Source organism: Biomphalaria glabrata, chromosome 11 (assembly GCF_947242115.1).
Source record: "Biomphalaria glabrata chromosome 11, xgBioGlab47.1, whole genome shotgun sequence".
Lineage (NCBI taxonomy): Eukaryota > Metazoa > Mollusca > Gastropoda > Planorbidae > Biomphalaria > Biomphalaria glabrata.
Genome location: NC_074721.1, coordinates 28783712 through 28799675, shown reverse-complemented (window position 1 = coordinate 28799675; position 15964 = coordinate 28783712). Strand labels below are relative to the sequence as shown.

The 15964-nt window shown below is 35.1% G+C and overlaps 1 protein-coding gene across 1 annotated transcript; it reads left to right on the top strand.

The window, feature by feature from the left end:
- Positions 1-7019: 7019 nt before the first annotated feature.
- On the top strand, positions 7020-7732 carry LOC106062572 (ficolin-2-like). Its single transcript, XM_056005075.1, has one exon. It carries the CDS (start codon positions 7020-7022, stop codon positions 7701-7703), a length of 684 nt encoding a protein of 227 aa, XP_055861050.1. The 3' UTR covers positions 7704-7732.
- The last annotated feature ends 8232 nt before the right edge of the window (positions 7733-15964 follow it).

Sequence of the window (15964 nt, the reverse complement as noted above, 5' to 3'; positions counted from 1 at the left end):
TGTCTTCTTCAAAACGTTTTGATCCATATTGTTGCATACGCATCTCGCAGTAGACAGTTTACATTTGACAAGGTCTCTAAGATAGTTTTTTTTAAACATTGGTAATAATGTAATTTTACTAATATTCAGATAAATTACACTCAACATAAAACATTTTTTTGCCACCCCCTCCCCATGTGGTTGGTTTGTCATTGACTTGTCTCTACAAACAGCTAGTACAAAAGAATTAATGTAGGCGTTTCATATTTTAATATTTATATACTTAGGGTCATATATAGATATAGATCTAATAGTACTGAAATAAAGTGATATTTAAACCGAATCTAGCTCACAAAAAAAACAACATGTTTATTATTTCATGTATGAAACGCTAAGCCCCTTCTTTCCGTCGCCTACGAAACACACACTGTATAACACCACTTTTTGTCAGGACGTCGCCTGCGCCCCAGTGGGGACAAACGTTTCAGAAAGGCTGTATTAAGAATATTGTAAAACAGTAATAATAATCCAATACGGAGTACTTGTACAATTTTGAAAATAAAACACTAGAAAGAAATTTAAAACTCTTATATATAGCTCAGCATTAGGTGGATCTAATATTAAATATTTTCTAAAGTAGATTCCGTGTATAAGTGATTTTACTACTAAAATAACATAACTAAAATATATTTTTAACTAGAGCACAAATGAACATAATGTAGGTCTACATCTAGACTCTATAATCGGCCAGAAATATTCTACTCTCAATAAACAGCCATGCCGCAGTTAGTTTTGTAGTCACTTTGTACACAATCTAATAGCGCCGCTTTCTTTAAGACGATGACGTCCTTGGTCTCATTTTAATTTGGGCAATTTTTTTTCCTTCTCGCTTCGTCGTGATTTTGATATGACGTCATTTTTATTAGCAATCCCCGAAGTAATCCTTCAAACATTAATTAATATTAATGAACACATTTGATTTAAGTTTCATTGTTGTACTCTACACAAAGTATAGTTTTTCGTGTATTTCATGATCTTTCACGTAAGGCTCAATTAATGGGTCCGAGGAACTGTTTTCGTTAACAGGAGAAGGGAAAAATTGAGCAACTGGCACCTAAACAAGTAAGCTTTGAGCAGAAGGAAAACTGAATTCAAAACTCTGCTGCCTTGCAACTATTCCCAAACATGGGAAAGGTGTCGTGGGTCAATCCTGAGAAAAAATAATGATCCGACGCTACACTCTGTCAGAGCCTGTGACGCCGCTTTCCCAATTGCCGTTGAACAGTACTGTTGCTTAAAGAAATTGTTATAACAATATCAGCTGTAGGTTTGTGAAAAACAATTTTTACAAATACAGCGGCTGTTAAAATCATTGTAGTTTTACCTATAGTGTTTTCTGTATTTTGTTATAAGTAAAGAGATATTGTAAGACTCTCAAAAGCCATCATCTTCTCTATATGATGTCGAAGAGAGATTTGTGGGTTTATTCCGATTTTGAGCAAACTTTTTCAAATCTTTATCTATTTTGTCAGGGTGGCATAGTCTCAAATGATCCTGCAGCATAATTGGTTTCATTTCGTCATAAAAAGGCTTGTTTAACAAGGAAGGAATGAATCCCAATTTTAATTTAATCAACGCTATGCAGTGCACATTCATATTGTTAAACATTAGTTTCATGTAGACAAAATAATAAAAATAATAATAATAATGATAATAATAATAATTTTTACTGTCGGAAAGGAAATTTGTTTTACAATTTGTGCATTACACCGAACAAAACATAAAAGAAACAAAAAGAACATTCACACCAGACTCACTCATAATTTTCATGTGAAAAGTGTATATATCTGATTGTTTCTATTTAATGATTTCACTGACAGAGGAACAAAAGAGTTTTGTGTCTGTTTGTCTTTGCTATCGGTGTCGTGTATCTCTTGTGTGGGTAAAATCACAAAAGCCTGACCCAACAGGTGATTTTTTTTTTTTCAAATTAAGCTATTCAAATAAGTATTGAAATTAACTACAACAATTAGCGTTTGATTAGCAGGATATATATTTAAAAAATTAACTAATATAAAATCATACATTAGTTTATGAAAGAATTACATTAATTGGATGTAAAAATTAGAGTCACGACCTGCTTAAATGATTAAATTATTTTTGTAGACCCCCGTAGACATCTCATAGACCCCCAGTTTATTTCTTCACTTTTGTAGACCCCTTGGGGTCTATATAGACCACTTTGGGAATAACTGATTTAAATCATCAATTAATAAATAGTTTTTCATATTATCGCGTGAACTCCAGGATATCCGTAGCACCCTGGAACACAAAACAAAAGGAACTTTTTTTTACGGAAATGTTTTTTTCTTGAGGCTTTGAAAAAGAGATTGACCCTTTACAAAATAATTAGATCAATTAGATACTCATTATAAGACATCAGTTAGGTTAGGTTCACTTCTAACTTCACATTCACTTTCATCTATCCCTTTGTCTGCTGAACGTTTGGGGCACCACACAGGATCTGTCAACCTTCTTTCTCCAATCTTCTCTGTTATTGGTCTTTGATAGAATTTCATTATGATATTCTTTCTGAAAATGTTGAGACCTGCCTTTTTACCAGCTTAGGTGGACCACTTTGGGGGCCGATTTTGAGTTTGTGTTTTCACACAAACTGTCTTTGTAACCTTGTTCTTGGACGTTTAGTGCATTCTCGCCATCTTAAGACATTTTTCTGTGGTCCTGAATTTTTCCTTTGGTTTAAGGAACTGGACAGCCTTAGCGATTGCTTTGGATATATTCTTAGAATACTATTTAATCCCTATTTAGGATGAGTTTTATTTCACGTTTTTAAGTTATTTTAATAGGGATTCGTTCATATTTGTAATTGTAGTTTTGGATTAGACGTTAGAATGTCTGTTATTTGGTTTTGTCAGGGTTGTGTTAAGGCCTAAGGTCGTTTGCGAGGGCCCCTGACATTCAACAGGCACCCCGGTGCTTACAATGAAGAATTTACTCTCTGTTAACAAAGTAATAGTATGCGATATAAATGCAAGTTATAATGGTAAATAAAACTGATGGAGTAACATCATTGAGTTTAAAACATTATAATGTTGTGGTTATATTAAGTAAACAATCATTCTGCACCTTGCTATCTCACAAAGCAACACCTTAATACGCAGAACAATGGCCCACTGCCGACTCTAGTCTCCATAAGTGTAAAAGCAAAGCAACAAAGAAAATGCGTTCGAAAATTGTTCACCAAACAAACATTAGTACTAGAATACCAAAAGATACGCACCGACAGTTTTGTATAGGGTTTTTGTGTTTCAGTGTTGGCGTTACATTGTGGTATTGTGGTTCTGGTGCTACTCTCAACATTGGCATCCTCGTCGTTGATAATCAGTCTTTTTTTTTGTTCTAGATTCTTGTATCACCTTAAACATTGTTATAGAAAGTTGAACTGAACCTGTTACAGAGATGAATCTTAGTCTTGAGTAGGGAGACTGAAATGTTGTAACCGTCAATAATATCAGTCAACATACTAGATGTATAAGATGTTTATTTTTTTAAAATACTATTTAAGTATTTAATTTAATTGAACTTATGCACTATTAACTTTATATTGTCATATGTACTTTTCATTCACATTAGTGATTTGTTATATCATTATACAAATATCATTTAATTATATGTATGCTCTAATTCTCGACCATAATACACATCGTTTCTTAATTTATATAAAACTGATTGTGTATGGTATGTATGGTGTGTCTGTTACACTGAACTTCGGGACTGATAATTATTATAATTAATTATTAAGTAAAAATAAATTATAATTAATTTTAACTTTTATTTATTTATTTATTTTTATTAAAATTATATTTTAATACCTAGACAATATAATGCCTATTAATTAAATAATCAATGTCCTGACAAAACATTAAAAATAAAAGTGAAAATGTTTTTAAATTTGACTTTTTAATTACTAGATCTACTTACATCTTCGGGCTATAAGACTCAAAAACAAATATCACAAGCAGCCCGCGACTCTCTATTTTTTGAAAATAAAGTTTCCAAATAACTTCTTATTGTTCGAATATCGTTACCCCCCCCCCCCCCCAAGTTTTCAAAGGATAATGAAATCATTATAATTTATATAAAGTATGTAAGTGATGTTTTATTACTTAACAAAAAAAAAAAAAAAAAGGAAACCTTGGAAAAAGGATTTGGCTGTCCCCTAAAATTAACCCCTCCTTTTGAATGCAATGCACACATAGGTAGCGGCGGTCCTTTTTGCAGACAATTGCATAATATATAGAACAATAAAAACAAAACAAGACACAGATATTTTACAAAAAGAATTAGATGAATTACAGAAATGGGAATCGAATTAGAGCATGTCTTTCCTCCCAGAAAAATGTTAGTTATTAAGAGTAACAAAAAAACTAAAACAAATTAATTCCACTTATCTTATTCATGGTAAACCAGTAACACAGACTAAAAACGCAAAATACCTAGGTGTTATGATAAATAAAAAACTGTCATAGAATCCACATATTGATAAAACTAAAAAAAATTCAAACAAAACATTATGAGTTATGAATAGAAATTTCTATAACTCTTTCTCTCCTACCATACCATTGTTACTTTGACCCCATTAAATTAAATTAGTTTCTATTTTTATAAAATTAAATTTGTATTTTAAAAAAAGGACCATGCATTCTCCTATAATTAGATACTAAAAGTAATGTTTTCTGATTACAAACAAAAATGTTATTGAAGTTAATAAAAACAGGGTAGAATGTAGGAATGTGGAAAATGAATAATTCTATCAGAACATGGAAAAATGATAACGGAGATAAAGAGTTAAATCAAATAAGAACATAAAACTAAACTATTATTTAACTTTGTTTAGGCTAATAATAGAATATGCATACTTTGTTTGGCCCCGTATCTAAAAAAAAAATCATGAAGAAATTGGAACAGACACAAAATAAAAACAAAGCATATTCTAAGCGTAATTGTATCAATAATTTCGGATCAGCCATATAATTAATAAAATTTGTAATAGATGAAGAAAAACAACAATAAATCTGGTTGATTAGAAATATATTTACAAATTGTTTTTGTTTTGTTTTTATTTCAGTGACGTAGCTAGGGTGAGGGGAGGAGGGGGGGGGGAGATGAAAATGAGTGTTTTTACATTAAAAAATAAAATGTTACGAAAAATACAGGGAGAGAGGCCAAGGGCCCCGGGTCCCCAAACGTTGGAAAATTCCTAGCTACGCACCTGCGCTATGTTATGCTTTTAGATTTCTCACTACGCTATACTATTACTTGTCTGGACCTGTTAGATAGAGGTAGGGCAAATCACTTATCAAAATAGAAGGTTTTAAATTAATCTTTTGTTAGTTTCAAACTTTAAAAAATTAGCGACCTACAAAGTACCAAGAGTGTTAATTCCACTACTACTACCACATCAATCAAGTACAATTTCTTTTCCTTGTTCGAGATGCAACAAAATATTTAACTAGCAATAGTTAAGTAATTATTAGATTACTATTTTTTAAACTGATTCTTGTTTTGTCAAGTAAAACAAATAATTGTGCAGAAATTCAGCTTGATCCGAAAATGGGAGCTAAGACTAAGTTTATATTGGCTTTGCAAAGGATGTGCTATTGCAACCTTTAAAGGATACACTTCTTTACAACAAAATATAAAAAATAGAACTAATAACAACTAATATGTTTTTGCATAATGAAATTAATTGATAAAAATCTACTTCATTACGTTGACACATATATTTGATAAGAATTTGTTTAATAGAAATATAGAGCCATGAATATAACTCAGTATTTCTACAATTTGTTAGTATTATGCCACTTAAACAATACAAAAAAAAAGTTCGCATCACCCTTAAGAAGCGGTATCCTCCAAGAAGCCCAGCTACCAAATATTTTCATGCACTCTGAGATATATGAATGCTTTATTACTACTATAGCTCTATATTCCTCTTTGTAAAAAAGTAATTAATAAAGTCACATAGAACTATTAGACATTAGCTGATGCTGAAGTTGAACAACATTCACGATATATCTCGAGAAAATACAATTTTAAACCCTAACCCTAACATCATAATTCAATAGTCTTCTAGTTCCGCATTATTTTTTCTACTAGTCTTTTTTTTTTGTGTCACGCAAAAGTGGATAAAATTACTTGGGTACAAAACCCGAAAGAAAGTCGTTCGTTCTTACGAGAACAAATCTTCTAAAATCGGATTGGCTAAAAGGCATTTAAATTTCTTCTTATAAAATGAAACAAATTGACTCAACTTCTGCAAATAGCAATGCAAAGCTAGCTATGGCATTCATACTCTCCCGCCTTGACTACTGCAAAGCCGTACTAGCAGGTATACCTGATGACAAATTAGCCAAGCCCCAACGTATTCAAAACAACGCCGCACGAATAGTCCTTAGAAAAACAAGACAAGATTCTGCTACTACGCTCTTGCGCATGCTCCATTGGCTTCCCGAGAAAGCGAGAATCGATTACAAGGTGGCCACAGTGTATATAAAACAATGAGATACCTTTGTACCTTAGTGAACTGAGCACTCCAATAGCCCTGCTCTCAATAGACTCATTGCTTCTAGTGGTGCCACGCTTCTCCCTCAAAAGCTACGGTCTGCCGTCTTTTTCAGTGCACGGCCCAAAGGTTTGGAACTCACTTCCCATTAATCTCAGACAAACAACATGCTTCACTACTTTCAAGAAGAACATTAAGACCTACCTGTTTAAAAATTTTAAAGATTAGTTTTGTCATTTTACCTCTCGTGTTTGTAATGTCATTACAGCGCCTTGAGCCTACATTTTGTTTGTTAACAACGCTTTATAAATAAAATTATTACTATTATTATTATTATTATTATTATTATTTTGACATTGTTATTAATAAATATTAGATATTATTGTACCTTGAGAAAAACAACAACATTGGTCAATCTTATAAGCACGTCACTCATTTGTAGGGGGAGCGTAGCATGAAATGTTATATTGATGATCAATATCAACCTGAAGCTCCACGGAACAGAACTTCTGGTTTCCATCCTGATTCCTGTAACAATGTTGTGGACAACATTTACTCCAAAGCTATTGTAGTGTTATCAAGTGGACTAGAAGTGATGTGTGATACTGAAACTGAAGGAGGTGGCTGGCTGGTCATACAGAGAAGATTTAACGGAGAACTCAACTTCTACCGAGGCTGGCAAGACTATAAAAAAGGTTTTGGAGATTATGTCAATGGAGAATTTTATCTTGGTAATGAAAATATTCATCACATAACAACAAATGGAACTTACGAACTGAGAATTGATTTTGACTATAATAATAGTAAATATTACGCGAAATATTCACGCTTTTATTTGTACGGTGAGAACGATGGTTATAAATTACATGTTAGTGGCTATACAGGAAATGCTGGAGACAGTTTTTCTTATCATAATAATATGAAATTCACAACATACGACAAAGACTTTGATGAATATGGACCAAACAACTGCGCTGTTATGTATAAGGGTGGGTGGTGGTACAAAGCTTGTCATGAGGTCAACTTTAACGGTATTTGGAATAGTAAGGAATACGGTCTAGGAGTTAATTGGAAAGCAACCACAGGCTTTTATAATTCTGCTACTAGAACAGAAATAAAAATACGAAAAAATAAGTAAATTAAATGCATTAAAAATAACATATTGTCCCGGCTTGGATTTTGTTGTTGTTTTCTCATAATATTTCACTATTCTAAACACAAGTCTGAACACATCCAAGGAACACAATAATTAATAAAACTTGTGAAGACTTCAACTGATGTTTATTTACTGATGGGGATGATGTTCTTGTCTATCTATCCGTCGTTTTCATTAGAAATCTATTCAATATCCATCTTATTAAAAGCATTAACAATATTTTGCCTCGTCATTCGTCTGGCTGACTACGTCACTACCGTCGCTAAAACCATATCACAATAAATGTATTTACAAAACTGACATAATCTCTAAACTAAACTAGTTCACTACAAATTAATTGAATAACAAGATGTTTTATTACATAAAACAAAGCTATTTTCAGTATTGCAAACGATTTCTCAGATCTATCCCTGATACAACATCGTAGTTCATATAAAAGTCTAAACAAATCTATTACAAATTTTTCCTCTAGATAGCTAATGAACATCTGTATGAAAAAAACAGCAGTTGCCTATGACTACTTCCATTTCTTAAGACATTTATAGAAATGTCCTGCTTTAAATAACTTTTTATGTCATCCAGAAATTTGTATTGATCGTCGGGCCTCTTACGTGTAGCCAAAGCAGCGCGTACCCCTTCTTCCCGTACCCTCGCGGTACGCGTACCCCAATTTGGAAAATCTGGTGTAGGCAATCGTTTTACTGTCTCAGACTTGTCGGGATCAGTGCTGATGCTGTGGGGTGTCAAGATATTTGACGCTCTTCCTCAATAACGAGCACTTCTTTGGGTTGATTTTCATACCGCATTTCTTATCTTGTCCAAAACATTTCTTTAAGTTTACCAGATGCTCCTCAAACTTCTTACTAGTCATTATAATGTCATTCAGATTAAAATCAGATATACAAGACACGTGTTCTAATTAAGTTGCAGAGACAAAAAGACGTTTTAGTGAACTGCCAAACACGTTTGCCAGAAGTTAAAGCCGTTTCCACTTTATCCTAGGAATGCATTCTCATCTGCCAGTATGCACTATTCAGGCCGATAGTAGAAAACATCCGTGATCCAGCAAGCGTGTCTAATATATCTTTAATCCTTGTGTGTGGATAGTTGTCTGTACGAGTAGTCTGACGAAATAGCATAGATCCATCCTTTGTCTTCACTAGGACGATTAATAAGCACAAAGGGCTGTTTAAGGGACTCTATGATCCCTTGCTGTTTCATGTCTGAAATTTTATTTTAATTATCAACTTTTCTGCCTTGACATGTTGCTCTTCGGATAGATCCACTTTATTTCATTTAAAAAAAACTAGAAATCTGAGGCTTGACAAATTCAGTGGGCGTAACAGTAACGTTGTCAATGTTGCAATTACTAATAAGATCGATACTTTTGCATTTAGAAATGGTACACTTCGTAGGCGATTCACCTTCAATCCAAAGATTATGATTCTGACAGGTACTTTATCGATTGTGACCAGCCTTTTCCCTACGGCCACCCCGTCGTAGTTATCTTCCATTCCTTTGTTGACGTTTCATGTCCACACTCTGGCTTTCCCCAAATAACAAATTCGAACTGTACAGGCAGATACCTTGTGAATGAAATATGAGTACCCCACATCATCGTCGAACAGCCGTCTCTAGTATTGACAATACACTGACAATCAGTTAGTTCCTTGCTAGTTACTAGGACATTTTCAATTACTTTTTTATCTTCTATATCAATGATGACCTCTGCATCATCGGCTTTTTATAACGGGACATAGTCATAGTCATTTTCCATTTGTACCTTATAGGGCCCATATCCATGTCTGGTCAGCTGTCACTTTTTAAATTCACGTTCTCGTTCTAACTTTCCTTTATCTTCTTTATTTGTTTCCTTTTATCTGCTACTATCGCCATTATTTGCCAAACAAGTTTTTGTTCATTTACAACAAACTCTCTTAATTCTTTACCATCCATCCTTATTTTCTGAGCCTGCATTATTATTACATCGATCGACCGAGGTTTGAAATTGTCCATGGTAACCGAAGTTAATAAGGAATATCACTGACTCTATAACATTCAATAATTTATAGAGGTTGTTACGTTAAAAAATAACACTGGTTAAAATAAAATTTATATAACTTCTTTTTTCTTTGTTTTACTAAATAATTAGAAGAAGTTACTAAAGGCTCATAAAACTAATTAATTTAGCCTGCTGCTTTCCTTACTGATAAAGTAATGCACGATTCGACCCTAAATGCCCGATATAACAGGCACTAAAAGAAAACGTAGCTTATATGTGCTCTGTGTAATGCCAAGAAAGTGATGACCGCTCTTTCCACACGCCAATGACGTTGAGAATGCAGAATCTGATAGATCTAATTAAATAGTCGCTGCTTGGTCCTTTTTATAAAAAGATAATTCTAGTTGTCGATTCTGTAAGGCAGAAATTAATTTTTCACACTTCAGGTCTGTTAGGCTTGAGTTGAGACAGTGTCAACAAGGGACATAGCTAAGGTAGAAAGTAGTAGAACGATGTTTACTTTTTCTTGTGACGTCAGATACTATCAACTTTCACTTAAAAAAGGTTACTTGTATCGACATGGCACATAAATCGTGTAGAAAGTAGTAGAACGATTTTTACTGTTGACTGTTCTCAGTTACTAACATTTTTTACTTCAAGGTTGATTAGCTGGCCGAAAAAAAGCGAAAAAACAAATCAGTTTTATCTTCTCACTCTTAATAATAGTGTAAATCCATTTGTGCAAGGTTATCAGTTGTTCAAACCTTGTAGAATTGACTTTGCTTCAATAAATGGTTTGGCGATTACTTTAACAAGACACGATGTGATCTCTTTTTAATAACACAGTATATTATGATGTAACAAGGAACATAAGACAGGCAAAATTAGATAAAACGACGACACCTGCTCGGACAAGGCTCCAAAATGTCGTAATGCTAGTTCAATGCTCCGACTGAATTCTTGCAGACTAACTGACCGAACTGATGAATGACAGGTAAAATTATAGAGTACCTGACAGGAGGAAGCTCCGGAAAATGTGATATTCTTTTCTTGTAGACTGGCTGACCAAATTGACAAATGTCAGGTAAATAGACCGGACAAAGCCCCAAAAATGTCAACGTTCATTTCTTGCTTTGCTCGTTAGGGGTTACTCAAGAAAGAACAATTATTACTAAATTACTAAATTAAAGACAATGTAACTGAAGCGATAGAACCCTATGACGACCTGCTAACTATAGTAAAAAAATACAAGCTTAAAATCTATGGCCAAGTTACAAGATCTCTAGGACTCGCAAAGACCTTTCTCAGGGAACAGTACCAGGAAAAAGAAGAAGAGGAAGAAAATGATGGGAGGACAATGTCACAAACCGCTGTGAGCCCACAACCGTTTGTGTGTGTGTAGCAGAACAACCGCAGTCCACTACCATGGCCTTAGTTATTGTGTAAAGTTTTAAGTTGATTTCTGTTATTTATATTTTAGATCTAATGTCATTATTTATGTTTTATAAAACCAACCAATATAGGTAATTTAGGTATGTTATTTAACAGTTTCGTAAAATGTTCAGCAACACAAACTATTAACAAGACACTTAGGTATCCGGCTCCGGCTCCGGCCCCGGCCGAATATCAAATTTTACTATCCGGTCATATCCGGCCCCGGCCGGATATCAAAAAGTACTATCCGGTGCACCCCTAGTTTTAATATATTTTAATTAGATTTGTTTTATTATTGGAATGTTTATTTTGTTGTCACGGGACCAGAGTACCTAGGCTACAACGAGGGCGGGGTGATCTGGGGAACGGGACAGTTGGCGCGCCCTACGTCATCACGGGTCAGATACCGATGATGCATGTAGACGTAACCACTGAGGTTATGCGTCACTGATGATGCCAGGGGACGTAACCACTGTGTTGCGGTGTAGTCCACCTGGGAGGGTTCTTTTTGCTCTGAAAAAGGGACAGTTAGTTGGCGTGGGTCTTGTAGAGCGGACGGTCGTATTTCCCGCTTCTGCTCGTTTCCTAATCTGGTACGAGAAAACTATAGCAGAATGACTCCATGATTAGAGACATAGTCATTAGAGATCTGAGTTTAGTTTTAGTAGTTGATGTACCTGTATGTAACGTTTCATTTGGAAGATTATATGTTGTGTGTAAATAAAGTTACAGTTTGAAGTTATAGTTTCTAACTATATTCCGGTGTTTAGTTTCATATCTTAATTATATAGACTAACACCAAAATCGCGACAGGGCTAAAGCCACCAAAGCTCCAGCGTCAACAGTCGGGCCTCCAGAATTACCCTAGACTACGACCAGTTCAAGCAGGCGCCAGCACACTGCTAGCGTCTTGTGACAGACAACATTAAAGAATGGACGGGACTGCCATTGAAAGAGGTTCTACCTAAGGCAAAAAACAGAGAGGCAAGGAGAAAGACGGTAGAAAAGTCTTGCTTGGTGCCCCAACGGTCCGACAGACTAAGTTAAAGGTAAAAGGTAATTACTAAATATATTTCAACTCCAGCTATCCATTAAAAACAATAATACTTTAATATCCAATACAGCACACAATTATATCAACTCTCAGGAAATATTATTATTAATACTCAAACACCAGTCCAGGAAGCAACCGTCCAACTTTCCTGGACCGGGAACAAGACCTCACTCTCTCTCACATTCAAGGAAGACTTAAACATTCAGTTCATAACACATGCAGACTGTTCACATTCGTAACCTGGGAGTACATAAACAAAGCGTTATAACTATCATACCAAAATATCAACAAAGTAACATATTCACTCTCGCCATACCTCCCCCCTGACAATTTGTATCCCTTGATTTTGATGTTAACTAAATACCTAATTAAATACTTATTAGGTTAAAATATTTTAAATTACTTCTTGATTTGTCAAGGAAATCAAATATTTGTGCACAATTTCAGCTTGTACACACTTTTGACCACACACTCACACGCAAATCAAGTTTATTTTGGCAATGTTTCTGAAACGATCAAAGAATACAATTCTTCACAACAAAATAAATAAAAAGTAGAAATAATAACAAATAGCATGTTTTGTACAGCTTCCTTGAGTCGATTGTATAATGTGCATTGCAGGTAATAATGAAAAGAATCAAAACAAGTCCTCGCTAGTTTTTAGAACTTCTGCTAATGATTGCATTTGGCATTAAAGAAAAGGTGTAGTGCTACTGGATATAAGAATATAATTTATAGCATATATAAATTACATTAGTAACAGATTTTTTATACATTTTAAAATTTCTTTACTAAAATACAAAAGAACAAGTATTGATTTGTCCAATGGGTGGAGGGCTATTACATGTATCGCCCATCCCACCTGGTACAACCCTTTTTTATTTTATATTTACTAATGATAAAATTTGAGATTTGGGTGTGTTGCGATAATAAGTAGCTTATATTATATAGATATTCAGCTAATTTTGTTCACAAACTATAATTTCTCCATAAAAATAGGACGCCCACCCACTCAAAGGACTAGAATGGGGAGTAGATGGTATCGCCTTGCCCCCCCTCCCCCCCCACCGAATGGGCCAAGATACCAGAGGAAAGCTACATAATATAAAATTATATAGTAATTCAGTTAATTTTGTTCACTTACCGCGGTTCCATCATAAAAATATGACCGCCCCCCACTCAAGGTGTTTAAGTTGGAAAGGACAGTAGATCTATTCGCCCCCACAACCCCACGAACGACATAGAGGTGAACGACATAGTATAAAGATCGATTAAAATTTCAATAACAAGTTTTAATCATATAGATATTTATTTGAGTCTGTTAAGAAGCTGTGATTTCTACAAATTAATTGGACCGCCCCCTCCCACTTGAAACTTTAAGGTTCGGGAAAAGATTAAGGCCATTGCCTCTCCCCACACCACCAAATCGGCCTAAATACTAGAGGAGGGGCGAAATAATCTAAAAATAGGTTGAAATATATATAATTAGTATATATTATTAACATATGTAATACATTCGTATACAAATTGTGTGATTTCTTTACTAAAATTCGTCCGCCGCCCCCAAAGTAGGGGAGAGGGGGCTCTCGGCCAAGGGGGTGCGATCTCCCCTACTGAGAATGATTGTTGCCTGAAAAAAAGACTCGTTAATGAAGAAACCAACGAATCACGATACGGAATGTAAAGCCGTGTTCTGTTATAAATCCAAACATGTGATTTTTAGCTCGATGCGCCTGACGACTTTAAATTCTCGGCAGTATCAGCTCAATACCGCGTATGTATGCCAGCAGTGTCGCCTTTCTCAGGATGCCATCCTTGAAGTGTTTCTCAGCATGGTCAAGTTGGTTTTCGGTTATGTCATTAATGTGACTGCTGATCTGCTTTTGAGGATTTTATTATGCTAAGACCAGGGGCGGACTGGCTATATTGGCAAACGGGCAAATGCCCGGTGGGCCGGTACCAAATGGGCCGGTCAGGTAGCGACCAAAGAAAAAAAAATCAATGCAGACAACTTAAAAACAAAAGTGACAGCGTCAAGACACAAAGGCCCGAACACGTTTTCTTCTTGTTGTTTTTTTTAATTATTAGTACAATTAATTTTGTTTGAAATTCAACAAGAATATAATTTTAAGAATTACACTATACACTGTACGCATTATCATTTGAAAAACGTTAGACCGTACTTTCTGCTATGCATGCGCGGCATGGCCTTTAATACTACTTTGATGTCTTCTAGACTGTGTTTGGCCTGATCATTTTGCTGGTCGGCATGGGCCTTTGATGGCACTCCTATTTTTGTTTTGCTCCTTCCCTCACCCGTCTTTTGATGGTTCCATGAAAGTTAACGAAAAAGAGGGATGGGAGAGGTTAGAAAACATTGATATAATGCGGCAAAATGGGAGACATTTAGCTCTTTAACAAAACACATACACATAGCCGTGAAATTGCAAACCACCCAACTTATTCATAGCTCAATATGGGTATAAAGCTCTACTTTCTGCGATTTGAAAAGAAAAAGTAAGTTTCTTGTTGTTTATTTGTAATAACAAAGATCTAAAAATACTACACTTAAGGCTTACAAAAAAAATTATTTAATTAAAACATGAATCTAGATCTAAATCAATTTTATACCGTTGTGATTAACGGCAAACTTATGCTTAGTATGAAGTCATTCTGATGAAAATTATTACAATAATTACAATAATTTATATCTTCTTCTTCTTATATAATACAGACGTTACTTCAAAAAAGAAGATGATTACGTCCTACGCGTCATGCATTTAGTCATGCATATTAACCAATGACTTAAATTCTGCCAAGTCACTGGTTTTCCTGGCTAGCTCAGGCAACACTTTCCATGCTCTAATAGCACTAGGTAAGAAGGAGTATTTGTACACATTTGTCCTAGCATATGGGACGAGGAATGTGCCTTTATATAGCGCTGTCACATCCCATATTTAATGAAAGGAGATTTAAAATCATTTATATTTTAAATAATATATTCATATACAAATCTCGTTTTTGACAATGTACTAGGACGAAGCAAGAGCTTTTCACATTTAGAAGTACCTCTTTCTCTTATCTTTTAAAGGAATATATATAGTTCGTCCATCGTAGTTCGATTATGACTACTTAGTCATCCAGGGGGCTGAGGGCCTTGCATTGGGGTTTTATGTCTCCTCGTGTCACTGGTGAGACCTATGTGAGCCCGGAATGTTCGGCCGCACACTAGGCAGGTTATTCCAGCTGGAGCTAGTGTCATTGGCCTTGCTTTTTTTCTCTGGCGTTTTTTCTTCTGCCAGCTTTGTGTTATATTTTCCTCAGCAACCTGTGTGCCGGTTTTCACAGCGCGACGTCATGATGCTCTGTCATGTGCCTCTGTCTCCCAGGTGGATGGGTCTATGCTGAACGCCTTCAGAGAAGCTTTGAGGGTGTCCCTGAAGCGTTTTCTTTGACCACCTTAATAACGCTTTCCTTCGCTTAGTTGGCCATACAAGAGTCGTTTAGGGATGCGGTGGTCTTCCATTCTGCATACGTGTCCTGCCATTCGCAGCTAGGACTGCATCAGGGTGTGTGAATACTTTGGAGACCCGCTCTTTGAAGGAGTTCAGTATCTGTATTTTGTCTTGCCATTTGACATTCAGTATTTTTCACAGACATGTAAACTATCCATGTTTCTGAGGCATAGAGCAATGTAGAGAAGGAAGACGGCTCGATAGACCCCTAGTTTTGTAATTGTGGTGATACCACTTT

Bases quoted from the DNA above. Each gene is read 5' to 3' on its own strand.
- LOC106062572 (XM_056005075.1), top strand. From the start codon at position 7,020: ATGAAATGTTATATTGATGATCAATATCAACCTGAAGCTCCACGGAAC.